At 42.5% G+C, this 22,339-nt stretch overlaps 1 protein-coding gene across 3 annotated transcripts in view; it reads right to left on the reverse strand.

Moving 5' to 3' along the window:
* The window catches only part of TMEM245 (transmembrane protein 245), a 254,346-nt gene that overhangs the window by 188,795 nt on the left and 43,212 nt on the right, over positions 1-22,339 (reverse strand). For all 3 annotated transcript variants that reach the window (XM_073630782.1, XM_073630783.1, XM_073630784.1), the window contains exons 4-5: positions 16,203-16,316; positions 12,861-13,052 (exon numbers count right to left, since the gene is read on the reverse strand). In XM_073630782.1, the coding sequence (XP_073486883.1) occupies positions 12,861-13,052; positions 16,203-16,316 (306 nt within the window). The remainder of the gene's footprint in view (positions 1-12,860; positions 13,053-16,202; positions 16,317-22,339) is intronic.

Below are 22,339 nucleotides of genomic sequence, written 5' to 3' on the forward strand. Positions count from 1 at the left end.
TAAGGAAAGAAGGGGGAGATTGTGCTAGAGGTGGTTTTGGCATGGGGGATGGTGGTGGATTTTTGCTTAGGAGGCACTCTGTGCATTACTTAATAGGATAAGTACACCTTTTGTAACAGGTTACACCCATATTCAGGATGTAACCATGCAACATGTGTTGAGCAAATCAGACCCAGCACCCCCTGATTTCCTGATAGGACAGCTAGCGGGGATCTTCTCCTCTTCCCCTCCCAAGCTGTCACAATTAAAAATAATAACGTGGTTCGAGTGGCGCTCCACCCACAAGGCCATGTCACTCACAGTGCTCTGTGAATGCAAAACGACAAGGTTTGGCAGTCTTTGCGGCTATTGGCTTGTCGTTTTTAATGAACCACCACAGTGTTGAGGAGCGCTGTGGTAGTTCATTCTCTCTTCCTGTCTGGATGTATGGGCACACAGATGCACTGACTGATCTGCAGGAGAACTGCATGGCACCAGCGATCTGCTGATCGCTGGAGCAATGCATTACAGGCTCCAGAAATTAATAATAAATGCACATTTTTTACCTTCCATACCCCTATGCAACTTCAAATACTGGAACTTGTAATTCCAGATCTTCCTGCCAAGCCATAGAAGTCCACTGGCATATCTACGATTAAAGATCTATATAGGAAATACACCCTCAAAAGCTTTGGAGAAATCGCCATCAATTTAGCTTACCAAATACTGAATATTTAAATTATGCCCAAACTGGACACCTCCTGCATACGATTCCTGAGCAACAAATGTCTGTTCCCACTGCGGTATGACAGTTCTATACCTCCCCCACACAAAGCCAGAGAGGAACCTTTTATAACATTCTTCATGACAAAGCATACTTCACTAAAAATGTTGCAATGGGTCCCGGCGATGTATGAGTTAGAAGTGAGAGAACATTCAGGTCCAGCTGCCCGACAAATCTGCAGCGCTAAGCCGCGCCACAGCTCCGGTCCCAGAGCGGACTACATTCCCCTGCTCTCAGGAGCTGAATGGACCGTTTCCTGGAGCGCATTGTTCCCCACTCTTTACAAACTTCCTGGCGGGAGGACAGACCAGGAGGCTAACAAACAGCCAAGATGACCGCAGCTATACACTCCGAGGGCGATGCAGACCCGTCCCCCACATCCTCCAGGGCAGCCAGCGGAGGACACAGATCCAGCTCACACTCAGATCGCCCAGGCTGTGGCTCATCTGCTCTCCCCTATGATAGCTGCAGCAGTGGACAAAGCTGTCCAGCAGGGCATGGAGCAGCTGAGGCAGGATCTCTGCAGCCAGACACACAGGCTCCAGGAAGCTAAGAAGCAGATGTTAATGGTGGAAGAACTACACCAGGTGTAATCAACTGGAGGTACCTCAATTTTTGATTGAAGGTGGATGACCTCGAGAACAGGTCCCGCAGGAACCTGCGCATTATAGTCTCCCTGAGTCTTACAAGTCACCTTCAGTAATGGAGCTATGCCGTCACCGCATCCCTTCGGCTCTGGGGCTCCGCTACCCCTGTGTGGTGGAGTGTGCACACCGCATGGATCCCCCACACGACCAGCAATGCAAGCCAAGGCCAGTTATAGTGCGCTACTTAAACTATGCTGATAAGCATGCCCTACTGCAGCATTATCGCAAAGCCAGGGGGCTGTGTGTGGATAACCACAAGTTATTAATGATTGCCGATTATTCGGTGGAAGTTTCCAAACAACGAAAATCCTTCGCTCCAGTCTGCTCTCTCCTACACCAGCACAATTTAAAATTTTAATTGTTATATCCGGCCACCCTGCGCCTTCAATCTTCCCAAGGTGATCAGCTTTCCTTCACATCCCCTATGGAAGTGCACAAATACGTAGATTCTATGCTGGGGGAGGATCCGGCCTACTTGAATTTCATGGATGATACACCATCTCCTACCTCCCATGGAGTCCCTAATGCAACCGAGCACCAGACCAGCCCAACTAAATATCCATCCAAGCTTGGGCATTACACCTCTAGCTCTGCCCGCTCAGGAATCCACTGACTGTTACAGGACTGACACTTCTGGCCTCCAGTGGAGTATGCTAGCCATTGATTTGGCATTCTGATAAGTAACATTGTACAGGTTTTCTTCTCTCCACAGGCCTCCTGGCTGGAGAGCCCTGTATTATATTATGCATGACTTGTTGTCATTCTTGTCAGCAGTGGCTAGCTTCCCTGCCAAGATTCAGATGGGGTTTCTGCCTTTATGCCGGTGAATCATGGTTTATTCATATGCACCTGTCTAATTGACATCTGCATAATTAATTTCTCTTTCCTCTTTGTAGCATGTTTTAAACCCTGTTATTACACAATACTTATACCACACACCTCTTTTTGTTTAGGGGCTGACTCTGGCTCTTTGTCGATCCTTTTGGACTCCGTTGCCTGATAGCGTCCCCTCCCTTGGCAGAGTTGTTTTTTTCCTCTCCCTTACCTTTTTTGGAAACTGCATTCTGGTGAACTACACGCCAATGTCTGGCTAGAGGATACTATATATGTTTCCCTATTCACCTTGGAGAGCCTTTTCCCAATGACCCATGCGAGGGGGCCACCAGAGACACAGACCCTATTTTAAGTGAATTCTGTGTACCCTGATTTGCCTAAGTTGGTCATTTTGTAAGTACTACCAGATTCAAACTTGCCTGTCCTCTCTATCCCCTGTGCTGTTTCTCTCTATTGTTGCTTATACATTCTTAATTCCTAACAGCATATATAAATACATATACACATGACTGTCTGATTTGATGATTTTTTTTTTTCTCTGCCATTGTGCTATTGGATAATACAGCTTGCTTCAAACCTTCCCTGAAGAAGGAATTTAACAATTCAAACATATTCCGAAACATGTTGGGATTTCTGAATTCATGTACATTGATTGGCCTCCAACTATGAGACCAACTTCATGATTCAAAACTTAGCTGTAGTTTGTTGTACCATGACCTTCAGCTTGTGATTTTAGTATTACTAATATGTAATTGTATGTTTGTAAACCAACACATTTTGTAATACTTTTTTACACACATTTCATACTCTTATCTGGTCTTATCCCTTGCCCATAAAATCCCTGGGGCATTCTCTTTGTTTTTTTTCTCTAATCCACTATCTCAGGGTATTCAAGGGCAGATATAGCCCTTCTCCAAGAGACCCATTTGACTGAAACGGTTTTTTATCGCCTTAAGAAACTCTGGGTGGGTGAGATCTTTGGTTCCCCAGCGGTAGGATGTAGAGCGGGAGTCATTATCCTTTTTCACACTGTAGAATATTGTAATACTCTATCCACTCGGTAGACAGAGACCAGGAGGGACGCAAATTGACAATCCATTTAACCATTTTGTTCGAAGAAATGGCTCTTACCAACGTATACGCGGTCAACTCACCGGGTAATGCCTTTTTCCGGGACCTCTCATCGTGGGTGCGTTCACCCAAACTTTTGCATATACTCGGCGGTGACTTCAATACTGTCATGAATGTAGAGGAAGATAAATCTTCTCCGTGCCTGACACGCAGATCAACTCTCCCCTCTAAACAGAAGGCCACTACACTGCTAGCAAACATCATATCACTCCTACACATGGCTGATGTGTGGTGCTTATCCCATCCCACCGATAGAGATTTCACTTTTTATTCACAACCACATGACACCCTATCGAGAATTGATTATTACTTCTGCTCACCCACAATGCTACCAGCGATACAGGATTCAGAGATCTCTGCAATAGCCATCTCAGACCAAAGTCCCATTGTAATCACCTTAGATGATTTTCAGCCACGCGGCATGCCTTCCCCATGGCAGTTTCCGTCATATCTAGCAGATAATAAGCATGTAATATGATGCCTGGAACGATTATGTTCTTATTAATGGTGAGCACACCTCTGACCCTAACTTTTTGGGAGACGGGTAAGGCTGTCCTGCGAGGCAAAATCATCTCCTACACAACGTGATTCAAAAAGAATTCATTGGAACAATATTGTCAGGCGAGCGATGCCCTCCGAAAAGCCCAAGCAGACTTAAGCTTACATCAGTCCTCTCGCACTAGACAGGCTTGGTTAGCTGCTAAATGCCGCTTCAACCTATGGGCAGAGGAAAGGGTTAAAGCTGCCTATTGTTCTCTGCAGTTTCACAAATTTGGCAACAAGGCCAGTAAGCTGCTTGCCAATCTCTGTCGAGGGCCCTACACACCCAGACATATCATGGCACTGAAAGACGCTAATGGGACCCTTACCACTTCTCAACCAGAAATAACCTCTCGCCTGACCGAATTTTACCAACAACTGTATTCTGAGGATCCCAAAGATTTAGACAAGGCTGAATCACTTATCGCCTCCCTAAAGCTACCTGCATTATCTGACTCCCAGCAGGAAATGCTAAATGCCTCTATCTCGATAGACGAAATCCTTTCTACCATTAAACAGCTAACGAATAACAAAGCGCCCGGTCCCGATGGATAGTCTGCAGAATTCTACAAAATTACCCAAAACTATGTACCCCACACTCTGATGTGTGTTTTTAATGGAATTTGGGATGGGGGTCCCTATCTTACTACAGGCTCAATGGCATTTATGAAATTCCTAGCAAAGAAGGGAAAGGATCCAACTCTCCTGAACTTCTATCTCCCAATATCTCTCATAAATAGACGCCAAAATCTTATCTAAAATTGTTGCTTCCCGACTGGCTAGTATCATTCCTCTCCTCTTAAATCCAGCGCAAGCGGGGTTTGTTACAGGCATATCAGCTTTTCTCCATATTCGCAAGGTCATTCTCGCCCTAGAACACGCCAGACTACACCCAGACGACGACACAGCCATTCTATCACTCGACGTGGAAAAAGCCTTTGATAATATACATTTCCAATAGTTATTTTTGGTATCGAGAACATATGGGTTCCTGGGCCCAGTGGTGAAAATCAATGTACTCTGCACCCACTGCATGTCTAGTTACATCAGGATCTATTTCAGCTCCCATACATCTGACAAAGGGAACGCGTCAAGGGTGTCCCCTATCCCCATTGCTCTTTAACCTGGCCATAGAGATAGGTGACACTAACTTAAGCGCAGCTCTGCTCGCCGATGACATTCTCATTTTTTCATTGGCAGTATCCTCTGACCAGGATCTTTTTTCCACTTTTAGGCAATGCTCGGGCTTACATATTAACTTTACCAAAAGCGAGGTACTTCCACTGAATCCTAAGCGCTCTCAAAATTTGGGCCCCTCCTCACAACTACATATAGCTACGCATTACATCACCTATTTAGGTATTAAAATAATACTTGACCCATCATCTATCGCCTTAATTACTGCCCGATTTTTGAAAAAATTACCCGTGACTTGGAAGTGTGGATGTCTCTTCCCATTTCGTTTTTTGGAAGATGCCACCTCTAAAAAATGGTCTCTTTTGCTAAGTTGCTCTACCCTATGCAAACATTGCCATTACTGCTCAAACAAAGATATCCAAAACCTCACCAAGGCCCTATCAGCTTTTTTATGGGGATTTAAACTGCCTCATATTGCTAGTTATAAATTGCATCTTCCGAAACACGAAGGGGGGTAGGGCTACCGAATCTTTGCTTGTACAATTTATCTTGTCTTCTAAGACAGGGCATAGACTGTTGCTACATAGGTCCTCTTACTCCAATTACACCCTAGAGCAGGCATATGCAATTAGCGGACCTCCAGCTGTTGCAGAACTACAAGTCCCATGAGGCATAGCAAGACTCTGACAGCCACAAGCTTGACACCCAGAGGCAGAGGCATGATGGCACTTGTAGTTTTGCAACAGCTGGAGGTCCGCTAATTGCATACCCCTGCCTTAGAGACAACATGGGTAACCCCCCTCAATTTATCTGCAGTGCTCCACTCTCCACTAAAGGCTCTATCCTCTCACTTGAGGAATAACTCTCCGTTTCGGGACACTGTGATAGCATGGCGGGAGGTATACAGGCTTATAGGCACCCCCTCAACTATTTCTAACCACTTACCTATACAAGGTAATCCTATGTTCCCCCCTGGATTGGACAATGAAGCCTTTCTTCTATGGACATCTCAGGGTTTCACACAAGCTGCTTCCATTCTCTGCCCTGGCACTCGTAACCTCCGATCCTTTCACAGGATATCCCAGAAATACTATTTACCCCCTCATCATCTCTTCCACTACTACCAACTGGGGGATTTCATCAAAACTCAACAGGGCACAGAGAGGTCTACTCTGGCACATCCAGTTGACAGAGCGTTACAACAAAAAAACGACTCCATATCATCACTGTATTCCCAGCTGCTGCAACATATCACCACCTCAAAGGGTCCATCCCTACTCAAAGGCTGGTCTAAGGATATCCCGGAATTGGATAACAGTGCAATCCTTCTAGATGGATACAAGTCAATCTATAAAGTCACTGTTAATGAACAATGGTGAGAAACACAATTCAAGCTCATACACAGGGCATTCATCCCTGCCCTGATGGACCCGTCCAATCCCCTGCTAGCTGCTTGTCCCTGGTGTGGGGCTAGTAGACCGACCCTTCTCCATCGATTCAGGTTATGCAATGCGATTCAGGACTTTTGGGATCAAATTACTCACTACATCTTTGGAATCACCAACCTGAGATTACCCAAGGATCCCATACTCTGCCTACTCAGCTACTCATCGCCTCCTGATAATGCCTCTCTGACTAGGAATAAAATGCTGTCCTTGACCCCATGGATACATCTCTGTCTTCTAACGGCCAGGAGGACCATACTCCAGACCTGGACATCTCCACAGGGAACATCACTTGCTAAGGTTAAGAAGGAATTGAAAACGCTTCTATATCTGGAAAAAATGGATGCCATACTACAGAACTTGGAACCCACCAAACGCTTTTTCACCCGTTGGAAAACCTTTATTGAACATTCCTTCTTCTTGTCTGAAATTCAACATCTCATGACCACCTTTCAGTTTTCAGCCTGGTATGGCAAGGCAAACCTCAACAATACCCTGGGCAAACTCAAACTACCAGACCCTTTTCTTACCCTTGGCAATGATCCACCACACCCTGGTGAGGTGTTGACCACACCCATCCTTTGAAAGATGCCCATTCACTATGTGATTAATTCTGAGCCATATACTCTCCTATTCGCTCACTTGACTATGAGAAACCTCCCTAGGCCAACTATCAGTTTATGTTTTTTTTTCGTTTAGTATAGTTTAGTCAATTACCACTGTTTTGAATCCGCTATGTTACTGTGCATCTCTCTTTCTCTCTCTTACTGTGATGCGGTAGGAGATAGAAACGCCCTTACCATTCATGCTTCTCAGTTCTTATTCTAGATATGTGTCTACTGCTGCTTTTGCGGGATACACATGATCCTATTGTTCAACCGTTATATATTATACTTGTTCTTCTGTTTTTACATTTTGATATACAACACCTGCTTACCAGTTCAGTACCTGTATATCTGCTTTGTATACACTATCTTTCTGTGTTTTCTATGATAGTATTCATGTACCATGCAAACTCTGAAGGAAAATATTTACAAAAAAAAAAAAAAATCTTGCAATCATCCAATGAGAACAAGACCTCTGAGCTTCATTCCCAGGCTTGCAATGGCTCACAGCTCTATTTTTTGTTTATAGAGACACCAGCTGTTTTGAGCACTGGGAACCAACTCAAAAAAAAAAAAAAAGGTACCCAACTATGGTATCTAACCTCATATCAACTTTCCTAATTTCTACCATTCACAGTATCCTACATTTTGAATAGGATGTGGCTCCATAGATAAATTGAGACATACCGTGCCTTGAAAAAGTATTTAAACCTCTTGAAATTTTTCACATTTTGTCATGTTACAACCAAAAACGTAAATGTATTTTTTTCGAATTTTATGTGATAAACCAACACAAAGTGGCACATAATGGTGAAGTGGAAGGAAAACGATAAAATGGTTTTCAAAATTTTTCACAAATAAATATCTGAAAAGTGTGGCGTGCGCATTTGTATTCAGCACCTGAGTCAATACTTTGTAGAATCACCTATCGCTGCAATTACCACTGCAAGTCTTTTTGGGTATGTCTCTACAAGCTTTGCACATCTAGAGTGACATTTTTGCCCATCATTCTTTGCAAAATAGCTCAAGCTTTGTCAGATTGTATGGAGAGTGCCTGTGAACAGCAATTTTTAGTCTTGCCACAGATTCTCAATTGGATTTAAAGTGGATGTAAACCAGAATTTTTTTTTTTTTTTAATTAAGGCTTGCACCTTGTACAGTATAGGATTTCATGTCATCCGTGCCCAGTCTTGCCACAAAGAGTTAATCCAGCTCTGAGCAGTTCTCTTATCTTTTTTCAGTGAGATAAAAACTGACACACAGAGAAATTTGAGTCAGTTTCTGCCCTTTGCTGTGATTGACAGGCGATTTACATATCTCATGCATGAGCCCGAGAGAGACACATTCTGTATACTTCAGATCCCCTCCTCCTTTCCTCTCTAGCTCTCCCAGGATTGGCTGCTCCACACCTTAGCATGATTGGGGATGCTAAAGTCATGTGGGTTTTGAGTTTTCTGGGTTTTGACTGGATGTTAGTGATCATAGCAGAAGTTCAGTGTAAGAAATACACAGGAGAAAATGCATGTTGACAAGGGGAGTGTAGAGGTGGGTGGTGAGTCTACTGACATCACGACTCCACCCACCGAGCTCCAGACAACAGACCCACCCACAGAATCTGCAGTTGTTTTCGGGACTCATGACAAACAGAGGGGAGACATTTGACAGGTAATATACATGCAGGAGGCATGTATATCCTTATAGATAACCACTATGGCAGAAGTTTAGAAAGGATGACAGTGGGTTTATATCCACTAAGTCTGGACTTTGACTGGGCCGTTCTAACACATGAATATGCTTTGATCTAAACCATTACATTGTAGCTCTGGCTGTAGGTTTAGGGTCGTTGTCCTGCTGGAAGGTGAACCTCCTTTCCAGCCTCAAGTCTTTTGCAGATTAACAGGTTTTCTTCTTAGGTTGCTCTGTATTTGGCTCCATCCATCTTCCCATCAACTCCAACCAGCTTCCCTGTCCCTGCTGAAGTAAACCATCCCCACAACATGATGCTGCCAACACCATGTTTCACAGTGGGGATAGTGTGTTCAGGGTGATGTGCAGTGTTAGTTTTCCACCACACAGCTTTCTGCTTTTAGACCAAAAAGTAAAATTTTGGCCCCATCTGACCAGAGCACTTTCTTCCACATGGCTTCTCGCAAACTGCAAACGGGACTTCTTATGGCTTTCTTTTTGCCACTCTTCCCATAAAGGCCAGATTTGCGGAGTGCACGACTTATAGTTGTCCTATGGTCAGATTCTCCCACCTGAGTTATGGATCTTTGCAGCTCCTCCAGAGTTACCATGGCCTCTTGGCTGCTTCTCTGATTAATGCTCTCCTGCCCAGCCTGTCAGTTTAGGTGGACAGCCATGACTTGGTAATTTTTGCAGTTGTGCCATACTCTTTCCATTTTCGGATGATGTATTGAACAGTGTTACGGATGATGTATTGAACAGTGTTCTGTGAGATGTTCAAAGCTTGGGATATTTTTAAAACCTAATCCTGCTTTAAACTCTTCCACAACTTTATCCCTGCCCTGTCTGGTGTGTGCCTTGGCCTTCATGATGCTGTTTGTTCACTAAAATTCTCTAAGAAACCTCTGAGGGCTTCACAGAACAGCTGCATTTATAGTGAGATTAAATTACACACAGGTGGGCTCTATTTACTAATAAGGTGACTTATGAGGGCAATTGGTTCCAGGAGATTTTAAATTAGGGGTACCAGAGTAAAAGGGGGCTGAATACAAATGCATGCCACACTTTTCAGATATTTATTTGTAAAAAATGTTGAAAACCATTTATCATTTTCCTTCCACTTTACAATTATGTGCCACTTTGTAAACTCCCAATAAAATACATTTATGTTTTTGGTTGTAATATGACAAAATATGGAAAATGTCAAGGGGTATAAATACTTTTTAAAGGCACTGTATATATTCTGTCATTGTAAAAACATCAGCAGCTTCTGGAGAAAAATATTTCTAATTATCTCCAAAGTCACAGACATACTGACTCCTTCCCAACCAGTTTTGGCAATTCTAAACTCTGGAATAGAGGATTTCCCAACTAAATTCTGTACAGTCGTCACCCGTATTTTACTAGTAGCCAGAACCACTATCACCAGACACTGGAAACCAACCTCTCTCCTAAATCCTCTGAAATTGCTGAAATGCTCAAAACCCACTATATAATTATAAAAAATGTTAGCTATCAGACACACCCTTTCATAAACTCATGGAAAACTTTGGGCTTAGTGGGCTAATTATACACTATATTATGATCCATACGTGTTGTATTCTCTTGTTTAATTACTCTTATCACCCTAATTGCATTACCTGTAACTATCACCTTGTATTTCTACGCCTTCAGGCATTGTTTGTATTTTGTTATATGTAAAACTAAATTAAAATTTAGTGACAAAAAAAAAAAAGGACACTACTTTTAATTTTCCCCATTACAGTGCTTAGTGACCAAATATCATTTTGGCTGGATATACAGTAGATTACCAAAAGTATTGGGACACCTGCCTTTACATGCACATGAACGTTAATGGCATCTTAATCTGTCAGGTTCAATATTGAGCTGGCCCACCCTTTGCAGCTATAACAGCTTCAACTCTTCTGGGAAGTCTCTCCACAAGGTTTAGGAGTGTGTCTATGGGAAGGTTTGGCCATTCTTCCAGAAGCACATTTGTGAGGTCAGGCACTGATGTGAATGAAAAGGCCTGGCGTGCAGTCTCCCAAAGGTGTTCTATCGGGTTAAGGTCAGGACTCTGTGCAGGCCAGTCAAGTTCCTCCACCCCAAACTCGCTCACTCATGTCTTTATGGACCTTGTTTGTGCACTAGTCTAAATCATTTGGCGGAGGGGGGATTACGGTGTGGGGTTTTTTTGGCTTGGCCCCTTCAGTTCCAGTGAAGGGACCTCTTAAGACGTCAGCATACCAAGACATTTTGGACAATTTCATGCTCCCAACTATGTGGGAACAATTTGGGGATGGCCCCTTCCTGTTCCAACATGACTGCACACCAGTGCAAAAAGCAAGGTCCATAAAGACATCGATGAGTGAGTTTGGGGTTGAGGAACTTGACTGGCCTGCACAAAGTCATGACCTCAACCTGATAGAACATCTTTGGGATGAATTAGAGCGGAGACTGCGAGCCAGTCCTTCTCTTCACATCAGTCACTTACCTCACGAATGTGCTTTTGGAAGAATGGTCAAACATTACTATAGACACTTTCCTAAACCTGGTGGACAGCATTCTCAGAAACGGTGAAGCTGTTATAGCTGCAAAGGGTGGGCCAACTCAATATTGAACCCTACGGACTAAGACTAGGATGCCATTAAAGTTCATGTGCCCCAATACTTTTGGTAATATAGTTACATAGTAGGTGAGGTTGAAAAAAAAGACACAAGTCCATCAAATCCAACCTATGTGTATGATTATATGTCAGTATTACATTGTATATCCCTGTATGTTGTGGTCGTTCAGGAGCTTATCTAATAGTTTTTTGAAACTATCGATGCTCCCCGCTGAGACCACCACCTGTGGAAGGGAATTCCACATCCTTGCCGCTCTTACAGTAAAGAACCCTCTACATAGTTTAAGGTTAAACCTCTTTTCTTCTAATTTTAATGAGTGGCCACGTGTCTTGTTAAACTCCCTTCCGCAAAAAAGTTTTATCCCTATTCTGGGGACAACAGTATGGTATTTGTAAATTTAAATCACATCCACTCTCAAGCGTCTCTTCTCCAAAGAGAATACGTTCAGTGCTCGCAACCTTTCCTCATAACTAATATCCTCCAGACCCTTTGTTAGCTTTGTTGGCCTTCTTTGCACTCGCTCCATTTCCAGTACATCCTTCCTGAGGACTGGTGCCCAGAACTTGACAGCATACTCCAGGTGAGGCCGGACCAGAGTCTTGTAGAGCGGGAGAATTATCATTTTATCTCTGGAGTTGATCCCCTTTTTAATGTATGCCAATATTCTGTTTGCTTTGTTAGCAGCAGCTTGGCATTACATGTCATTGCTGAGCCTATCATCTACTAGGACCCCCAGGTCCTTTTCCATCCTAGATTCCCCCAGAGGTTCACCCCCCTAGTGAGTAGATTGCATTCATATTTTTGCCACTCAAATGCATTATTTTACATTTTTCTACATTAAACCTCATTTCCCATGCAGTTGCCCTCCCCATTAATTTGTTCAGATCTTTTTACAAGGTTTCCACATCCTGCGGAGAAGTTATTGCCCTGCTTAGCTTAGTATCGTCCGCAAATACAGAGGTTGAACTGTTTACCCCATCCTCCAGGTCGTTTATGAACAAATGAAATAGGATTGGTCCCAGAACAGAACCCTGGGGGACACCACTACCCACCCTTGATCATTCCGAGTACTCCCCATTTATCACCACCCTCCGAACCTGTCCTTGTAGCCAGTTTTCAATATATGTACTCACCCCTATGCGTGCATACCAACGGACCTTATCTTGTACAGTAAACATTTATGGTGAACTGTGTCAAATGCTTTAGCAAAATCCAGATACACCACGTCTACGGGCCTTCCTTTACCTAGATAGCAACTCACCTCCTCATAGAAGGTTAATAGATACTGTAGATGACATAGTGTATGTCATCGATTTGGTAAGGTGAAATAAGGTTCCTAGAAATAAACACGTTTGCAATGACATTCAAGCGAATGAAGAACAGTAAATACAGATCACTGCCTTCCTTCAAAACAGAACACAGTTTAACTCATAAAAATGGATTACCTGCAATGGGTACAGGCAGAAGTTGTACTATCCATAAATTAAGGCATATCTGTACAAGGACAATGGCCCATACAAGAAGAACAAAGTAGATGTCACTAGTTTTCTTTTTTCTTAAAAATGCTCCAATGTCACTTTTCTGCTTTCCAAAGGAGGACGAAAAGGGAGAGGTGGGCGTTCCACTTGTATCCATTCCTGTTAAAAGTATATGTAAATCGTAAACACGTTCTACATTTACTATATCTAAATGTCAAAAAGTAAAACAAACTTTAAAGAAAGAAATATAGTTATACTATTTTAGTCATTTCTATTCTCGCACCATTAAAGTTATATCAGTTTTACTACAGCAATATATAACTGCTTCAGAAGTAAAAACGTATTTTTTCTCTTGTGCACATGCTATTTTAGTATGAAGTAAATGATATATAGCACTGTCTTATGAAAGATGACTTAGATTTAGGCAACCTAATCCTTCAAACAATATAAGACAAGCCATTTGTGAATGATATACATAGTACTTTTTTGTAGGCATTCTGCAGATGGTCTTTTGCCTGGGCCAGCTTTTTCATCCATCCTACAGTGCTGTGTGGCTGGCAGAAAGCCACCCTTGCAAACTATTACCAGGCTGCTCTTCCTGCTCCTAGACCTGCCACCAATGAACACTGTCAATATAATCCAGCAATAAGAAGCAAGAGTAGGTGAAACAAGCCTTTGATGATGGTAAAGATGATTTCCAGGTTTCCTGTTACTTTAAATAGTTTGTTTGGACCAAGCTGGTCAAAATAAAAACAGATCTTTGCAAAGTTACAGTATTTAAATGAACACACAAAATAATTTACTGCCCAAGTATACAGCACATAAGCAGCAATTACAGCTTTAAGACTGTGTGGATAATATCAGTTTTGAACATCTGGACACTGAAATTTTACCCCATTGTTCTTTGCAAAACTGCTCAAGCTGTGTTGAATTTAGATCTGAGTGCTGACCTAGCAATTCTAGGACATTGCCATGGTTGGTTTGAGGCCATTCCCAAATACACTATACTAAGCCACCCTGACCTGGTTTGGGAGTAAATCACATAATTACTGAACGTGTCCTTTACCATTAAAGAGACAAATTGTACATAAAAATTAATTGAATAAAATCCATGGTGATTTAATGTTCTATGACAAACATGAAAACTTCCAAGAGGGTGATGTTTTTATAAGCATTGAACATAACCATACCACTTGCATTCATTATTAAATCTATATAGATATCATATTATAATACAGCAATTGTAGAAAAAAAAGAGTTCTGAGAGGATTAAGGAACAGTCATCCTGGACATACAGCTATGCCTATATCTGGAAGAGGTAGACATTTTATATGCAGTACCATAATACATTTTTTTTAAATAGAATATACCTATTTTAGATCTGTATTTTTTTACTGTTTGGTCAGAGTGATTTAAATTCACAGTCCTAGAGAAGAAGCAAAACAAATATGAATACCTTTGTACTGCTACCTTTGTGCATCTTTACCTTTTAAAGCCAACTTCTTTTAATACTACAATAAAAACTTTGCAAAGGAATATTTTTCACTTGCAATATCTTAAAATAGTATACCTAAATATAATTCCTATTTTCTCCTGTTAGTTGCATTTTTTACTTGTGGAAATGTATGCCTAAAGTACACACAGAATTGCGTAACATTGTTCCTAATTTAGGACAGACCTCTGAACTTTACACCTACATGTTAAAAAAAAAAAATCTGCATGCTGCAGCTTTAGTGTGCACTAGCAAGTCTGCCGTAAAGATAAATGGCAGCAAATGTAAAACACATACAGTATACGGTGAGTTTTACATGGGTTCTATCACTACACAGGTATGAAGAAGGGCGTTGTAATTTCCGGTGCCGAGTCCAAATGGCGTCAAGTCTGGTTTCGGTGGAACACACGCTGGATCCAGCGTTTCCTGGATTGAATCCCTGCATTGTGTATATGCCTATTTTACATCAGTGTCTTGGAAGTACAACCCCCTTTTTTGTGCAATAAACACCAGTTATACAGAACTTCCCTATCAGCTCCTTTTTTCATTCTTGGTGAATATCTCAACCTTTGATACCCATGCTGGTGATCTGGGGGAGATCTCCTTTGGACCTCTTAGAGCCATCATTCCCTGCCAGATTTCAGCTTGTATGACCCTTAGATTAAAAATGTAGGGGCCCATTATATCTGGTGAGTGGGGACACAGGAGGGTGTGTGTTATACCACAGAGTGAAAGTTTGGAGCACTATAGCACTTTCAGAGGATTGGAGCACAAGAGCACCTCTACTGGGATGTTTTCTAGCAGCTTCTGATATTTGTGCACTATTGCGAGCGCTGTAATTATTTTGTTGTATGATTTCGAGTGAAGAGCACTTTACAACAGGTGCAATTTTCATTATATATTTGTTTCACGTATCTACTTTCAGCGCGAGAATTTGTAATTGTTCACATTTAAAAGCATGCTTTTTCAGGCACACAGGAACGAAAGCCCTTTTTAGTAAAGTCAATGTTTTTATTGTTGGTTATTAAAGTGAAACTCCCCCAAAAAAAAAAAAAACATTCCTCTCTGGGTGATCTATGTACATTGCAAGGATTTTAATAAACTTTGTTCCAGATTCCTACCTTTTGTTATTCTAAAGAAATTGTTGTTTGTGTCCATGTGCAAAATTAATGTGAAAGGAAGTGGTTTTATAAACATTAATCTGCTGTTTCACTTGCAGGAAAGTGGTAAGGCCTGCCTCCTTTTAGAACTGGTTCACACCATGAATAGCACAGGAACGTGCTGTGCTCTCCTGTGCGATTCACGCGCAATCCAGTTGCAGTACAATTTCAGACAGTTAATTTGAATGGTATCAGACCACATGAAAAGTAGTGTATGCAATCCACTGCAGGCAAGCTCAATGCATTTGCGACCTGCGTTTAGGCTATAGTTAACACTGACATTGCAGATCGCAAATGCAGTACATTTTAGGTACGATGCAGGAAATGTGCACAGAGCGCAGGTTTCCTGCGCCATGTTCTGGCCTGAACTGAACCTTAGACGTGATTTGGTGAGCGTCTGACTAAAAATTAGATTTTTGCTGCAGGAGATGCCCAAAACCACAGCACTGCAGATTAGAAAAGGAAAAATACATTTTTAATATTCAATTACAATATGACTTGGTGTAGCAATTGTGCATGATTGAGATATATATATATATATATATATATATATATATATATTTTTTTTTTTTTTATCTGCTTTTTTCCCCCATAAAAGTGGAGTTACTTTTTAAAGCTTGCATTTTAAGCCATATAGCCACATACAAAAGTTATTACCTGAACCCTCTGCTGCATTCATTGCGTCTTGGTGTTGATGAAAACCAGTGATTGATATTGCCATGGCAATAGTTGTGGTTGCAAGGTTTAACATTTGTCCAGGAAGAACCATATCTACACACAAAAAAAAAAAAAAACATTATAAACAATCTATGCATTAAGCATAAATGTAGATTATAAACTTTTACCTAACCCCTTCCCACCCACCATCTATATAGGATTGTTCCTCAAAGCAGGTATGTTTATAAACATCTCTAAAATAGAATTAGTGCTCAGCATATACTGTTTTATACAATTGTACCATGGGGGAAAGAAGAAAGAAAAAAAGGTTATGCATCACACATGTCAAACATGTGTGGGCTGCAATTGTTCGCCTACATGCTAGCTTTCCTGGTCTCTTGCTTCTTCCTTGTCTTTAGTCAATGACTTAAATATTGAAGCCAAAGCATCAGCAGTAAAGTCGGTCAACAAGCTTTGATGGGCAAATGAAGCGCGCTTTGTCATCTGAGATCATTAAAAAATCACTGCAAGTGCAGTTGACCTGCATTTGATCTGCTTTAGCTAATTTTGCATTCCCAGGCTTGCATGGAGAGAGCAGAAATCCTAAAGCAAACAAAAGCTCATCATCATTGGCCCCTTTATAACCTCACTGAAAAGTGCGTTCTGTGGAAGATCACTTTTTAGAGACAGTTTGCAGGTGTCCAAGTTGTGATACTTCCACCTCCAGAATGCTTTTTTTTTTTCTTAAATATTTATTTATATAAATTTTTCAATACAAAATTACAACATTATGCAGCTCTCCTCCAACAGAGAGACTACACCCTTAATATTAATATCAACATTTCAATACACACCCAGCTTCTATTCCCCCCCTCCCTCAATCCCCCCGGACCCTCTACCCCCCTCCCCTCCCCACTGCAGATTGGAGTACTCCTGTTCAACCTAAGCTGTCCGGGGTCCCTTCTCGATCAGTCCCACCTTTCACCTCCTTCAGGTAGCTCCATGTACTTTTATACTTCCGCCATCCTGCCCATTTATCCCCCCGCTTTTCCCCCACGTCCAGAAACAATCCCTCTCCGTCCACTCCCTCCATGTTAGATGTCTCATTAATACAGAAGAGCCAATCTCGTATATTTGGACTATCTGGTTCGAGCCAATTCTTCGCAATCTGTCTCTTCGCCAGGTCCAGCAGTATGGGAACTGTCGAATTCAGATATTGCTTGATGGGCTCCTCTGTACCATGAAACAGACACACCCATGGATCCTCTACAACAGTTTTGCCCGTGATAGTTTTGATCAGTGCTATTATTTTTTTCCAATAGGTCTTGATAGCAGCACACTCCCACCAGATGTGCGCCATCGTCCCCACTGCCCCACACTTCCTCCAACATTCTTCTGATTTTGCCGGGTCAAACTTATTCAATCTGTCCGGAGTGGCATACCACCTTGCTAAGCATTTGAAGTTTATCTCGGTCCTTTTGCTGTCGACTGCTGATTTGTGTATCATCTTCAAAATTTTCGGTAATGTGGACTTCCTACACCGTGACCCTAATTCCCTTTCCCAAGCCTTGATATACTGAGGCACCTCCAGCTCCTCTCTATCACTCAAAATTTTATAAATTTGTGAGACCAGGCCCTTCTGACGCTCCCCCTCATAGAGCTGCTCCAGGGGCCTGTATTCTTCCACCCCTCTGAGCGGTTTCGGCAGTTTCCCAATAAATATAGAGAGCTGGAGGTACCTCAATGGATCAATGGAAAAATTCTCAGGCTTCTCTTTCAATTCCGAGTAAGTGCATATTTTCCCCTCTCTAATTACATCTCTTATTTGTAAGCTATCCCTTTTAATCCAATTCCCTCCCACCTCCATCCTCCCTGGTGCAAAAAAATTACTTTCTTTAAGAAATATCAAAGGTGAGTTGTATGTCCACTTGTTTTGCATGTGAACCTGATCCCACACCTTCAGAGCGTTAAGTGTTATGCCCCGTACACACGGTCGGACTTTGTTCGGACATTCCGACAACAAAATCCTCGGATTTTTTCCGACGGATGTTGGCTCAAACTTGTTTTGCCTACACACGGTCGCACAAAGTTGTCGGAATTTCCGATCGCCAAGAACGCGGTGACGTCAAGCACGTACGACGAGACTAGAAAAGGCCAGTTCAGAACCAAGCGAGGCACCCTTTGGGCTCCTTTTGCTAATCTCGTGTTAGTAAAAGTTTGGTGAGAGACGATTCGCGCTTTTTCAGACTCGTGGCTTTCAGATCGTTTTCTGCCGTTCAGTTTGTGCTTGTGGGTTTGTATCTGCTCTTCAGTGCGTGCAGTCAGTTCGTATTGGAGTTTTCTGTGCGATCTTGTCCGCTCGTTGCTGTTTTTCAGGTCGCTCTTCACAGGCCTTGCTGTTCTTCAGTGCGTTCTGTTACTTCGTTCTGAGCAGCCGACCGTTTTCTAGCCATGTTGCGTATGCGTACTCCTCGTGGAGTTCGTGCTGTGCGGGGGCTTGGTGTTGGGGTCCTGACCTTGACACAAGTCCAGTCCATGAACAGGGTGGGGAGGAGTTTATGGACCAAGAATTGGTTGCTTCAGCGTGACCAGTTCTGTCATATGCCTTTGCTTCGTGAGATCCGTGAGAATAATCCTGATGATTTCAGGAACTTTCTCAGGATGACGGACCCCGTATTTCACCGTTTGTTGGCTTCGCTGACCCCCTATATCAGCAGGCAGGATACCTGCATGAGGCAAGCCATCACTTCGGAGCAGAGGTTGGTCGCTACCTTGCGGTATTTGGCCACAGGGAGAAGCCTGCAGGACCTCAAGTTCTCGACAGGCATCTCCCCCCAGGCTCTGGGGATCATTATCCCAGAGACCTGTTCTGCCATAATCCACGTCCTACAGAAGGAGTATATGAAGGTGAGATTTTTATCCTTTTATATCACATTTTATTGTATTGAATGTTTGATAATATATTGTATTTCTTTCCTCATTCCCTAATTACCATGATTGTATTATGCTGTGAATGTCCCCTTTGTCCTCATGCATGCTGGATTTTTATGTAATTATTATTTTAGGTCCTTCATACATATTTGCCCTTCAATAACCTCCCCAGCATGGTGTCTCCTGCCCTATATTCACCTCATGTAGTTACTTAACAATGTATTTTATCAGCTCCATAGTAGTGCTTTACCCCAAACACCCCCTAAAATGTTTTGAAATGTTATTTTTGATTTAAATTCAGGCAGAGGGCCAGAGGCTTCTTTTTGTGGTGTCCCCAAATTTTTTGTAACCCTCCCTCCCCCAACTGCTAAGTCAGCTGATCCCAATTCTCTATCCTCAATCATCTATCTGCTGACTTTGCCAAACCCATACACACTATACCCACCTCTTTACTGGTCAGATTTATGGATGAATTCCCCAAAGCATGTAGTGCAAGGGCCTGCCTGTATACTTTCCAATGGTACTGTTTAAAGTTCTTGTATCCTATTATGATCTTGATAGGTAATAGCAGAATGTCCAAATGTGCTCAAATGTGTACAGTGTGTATTTATATCTTTGTATTATGACACTTCTTACCTGTCCAGTGGGCTGCCAATAGTGTAACTAAGGAGGGGCTGTTCCAAGTAATACCCTGTATTTAGGCATTCATCTCTCAATGAAGTGAAGAGGGTTACCTGTCCAAGAGTCCCCCCCCCCCTATAATGTTAGAAATGGCCCATGAGAGGGGGGGGGGGGAATATGATAGGTGTACCTTATACTTTGTTGTTGTTAAATTCCCCTTAATAAATGCTATCTGGAGGTTGACCCATAATGTTTGTGTCTAATCTGCTTGCCAGGTTTCTGTGAAAAAATAGTAATGTTTATTGTTTTTTCCTCAACAGTTTCCTTCCACGCCACAGGAATGGCAGACTGTGGCCTCCCACTTTGCCCAGCGGTGGGACTTTCCTAACTGCGGAGGGGCAATTGATGGGAAACACGTCCACATCGTCCCACCACCCAACTCGGGGTCGTACTATTATAATTACAAGGGGTTTAATAGTATAGTGATGTTGGCGGTGGTGTCGGCTAATTACGACTTCTTGTATGTGGACGTGGGGAAGAATGGCCGGATGTACGATGGTGGAGTGATCGCCCAGACGGAGTTCTACAGGCGTCTCCAGAATGGCAGCTTGGACTTGCCACCTCCAGGGGACAATGTTGAAGGTCTCCCATTTGTGTTCGTTGCTGATGAAGCATTTGCGCTGGGGGACCACCTGATGCGGCCATTCCCGATGAGGACCCTCACCCCGGAACAGAGGGTTTTTAATTACCGGCTGGCCAGGATTCCAAATGTGTTCTCCACCACTCTTCGGGCTCTGGCCAGCCGGTTCCGATTATTTATGACACCCATCCATATGGCGGAGTATAAACTGAACCATATAATACTTGCCTGCTGTGTTCTCCATAATTTTCTACGAAAACATTCAGCCAACTATGCTGGCTCAATTGGGCCTGAGGCCGGAATCCCAAATACATCAACAATGACGGCACTTGAAAGCGGCCGTCCTGGCTTGCCCTCCCTGAATGCCCGTGATGTCCGGTTACGATACCTGGAGTTCTTTGCGGGTAGGGGGGCTATCAATATGCCAGACAATATGTGACACCTTTTTCAAATAAAAAACAACCAAAAGAAATTCTTGGTGGACATTTACTGCTTGTGTTTGTTTTAGCTGACCCTGACAGAAATGTGTTGAGTGCAGAAAATGTCGTGATTGGGTAACCTTATAAAAAACAGTGTTGGCTGGTACTTCCTAAATGCAAAAACACATTTCACTACAAGTGCACTTATAACTGCACTGAACCTGCACTTGTAGTGCAAAGAGGATTTGCCCTTAGGAAATAACCCCCATTTGTGCATAAAACAACAATTACATCACCCCAAAAGTGTTGTAGTGTTGAGACAATAATCCACACATTCTTGAGTAAGGCACTTTTTTATACCTGCACAATCACATGCGCATTTACCAAAGGTTTTTAAAACAAACCAACATGTTTGTTGTATAACAATGTTTGCATTAGCATTATGAAAAATCAAAATATCCATTTCAGATAAAACAGGCCTGTGTAAAACCAACAAGAAAGCCAAAAAACTTGAACTTACAAAGTTCACATTAGGTAAAACCTGAAGGCTATATCAGACATCAGTATTTAGGAACTGGGTTTGATATAGCGTTCAGATGGGGGGAAATCACCCCTGGAAAAGCCAAATTTGGAAGATGCACACCAATTTACAAATGTCCACATGTGCTATCTGCCATCATGGGGATCAAGGGAGGTGTTTGGGGGGAGCAAGCCCTTCCTCAACGCTACTTTATAATTGAGGAAGGGGTTGCCCCCCAAAACGCGTCCATTGATCTCCCGTGATGGCAGATAGCACATATGTTGGCACACTGTGTGCATCCTCCAAATTTGGCTTTTCTAAACATTGAAAAAAGTTTGGTACGATAAAACAGGTGATTTTGTGGGGTTTAAATTCGCCCCAAAACATCAATGATGTTATTATTTTTTTTAATAACATCACTGATTTGTTGATGTATGTTTTGCAATTGGAGATTACACCCCATGATCTCCCCGATGAGTATCTGGGCACTTTCAGATGTAAAGCGTTCTGGATCCCTCACATCACGATCACCTAAAAAGAGATAAAGAACAAAAAAAAGGTCTCAAAAATCTGCCACCAGCCATCTCTTTTACCTGAGTCTGTGGTCGCAGACACTCACCTGTTGTGGTGCCAATCTCCACCACGTCTTCTTCTTCCTCCTGCTCAGCTTCTTGGGTTGGTATTTCCCCTTCTTCCAGAGAGGGGGGGTCTCTGGTCTCCTGGGATGAGGGGTGTCCGAGTCTTTTCTCCCCTATGTAAAACAAAAATGGTATACTTAGCACACAGATATTTGATGGCAGAACTATAGAAATAGGAAACATTGCTTGGAAGTGGGGTACAATTGTCTATTTTAGCCAAGTTCCAAGATGTATATTTTTTATTGCCCTTTGTCAAGCTGCAATACTTTACCTGTTTGGTACAAGCTTCACAGATGGAGACCCCCCTATAGTATACACTGGAGCACCTGTGTGGCCCCCTAATAAAAATGGTGTTCTTGTGTCCCACA

The sequence above is a fragment of the Aquarana catesbeiana genome, linkage group LG05 (genome assembly GCF_042186555.1).
Source record: "Aquarana catesbeiana isolate 2022-GZ linkage group LG05, ASM4218655v1, whole genome shotgun sequence".
Classification (NCBI taxonomy): Eukaryota; Metazoa; Chordata; class Amphibia; order Anura; family Ranidae; genus Aquarana; species Aquarana catesbeiana.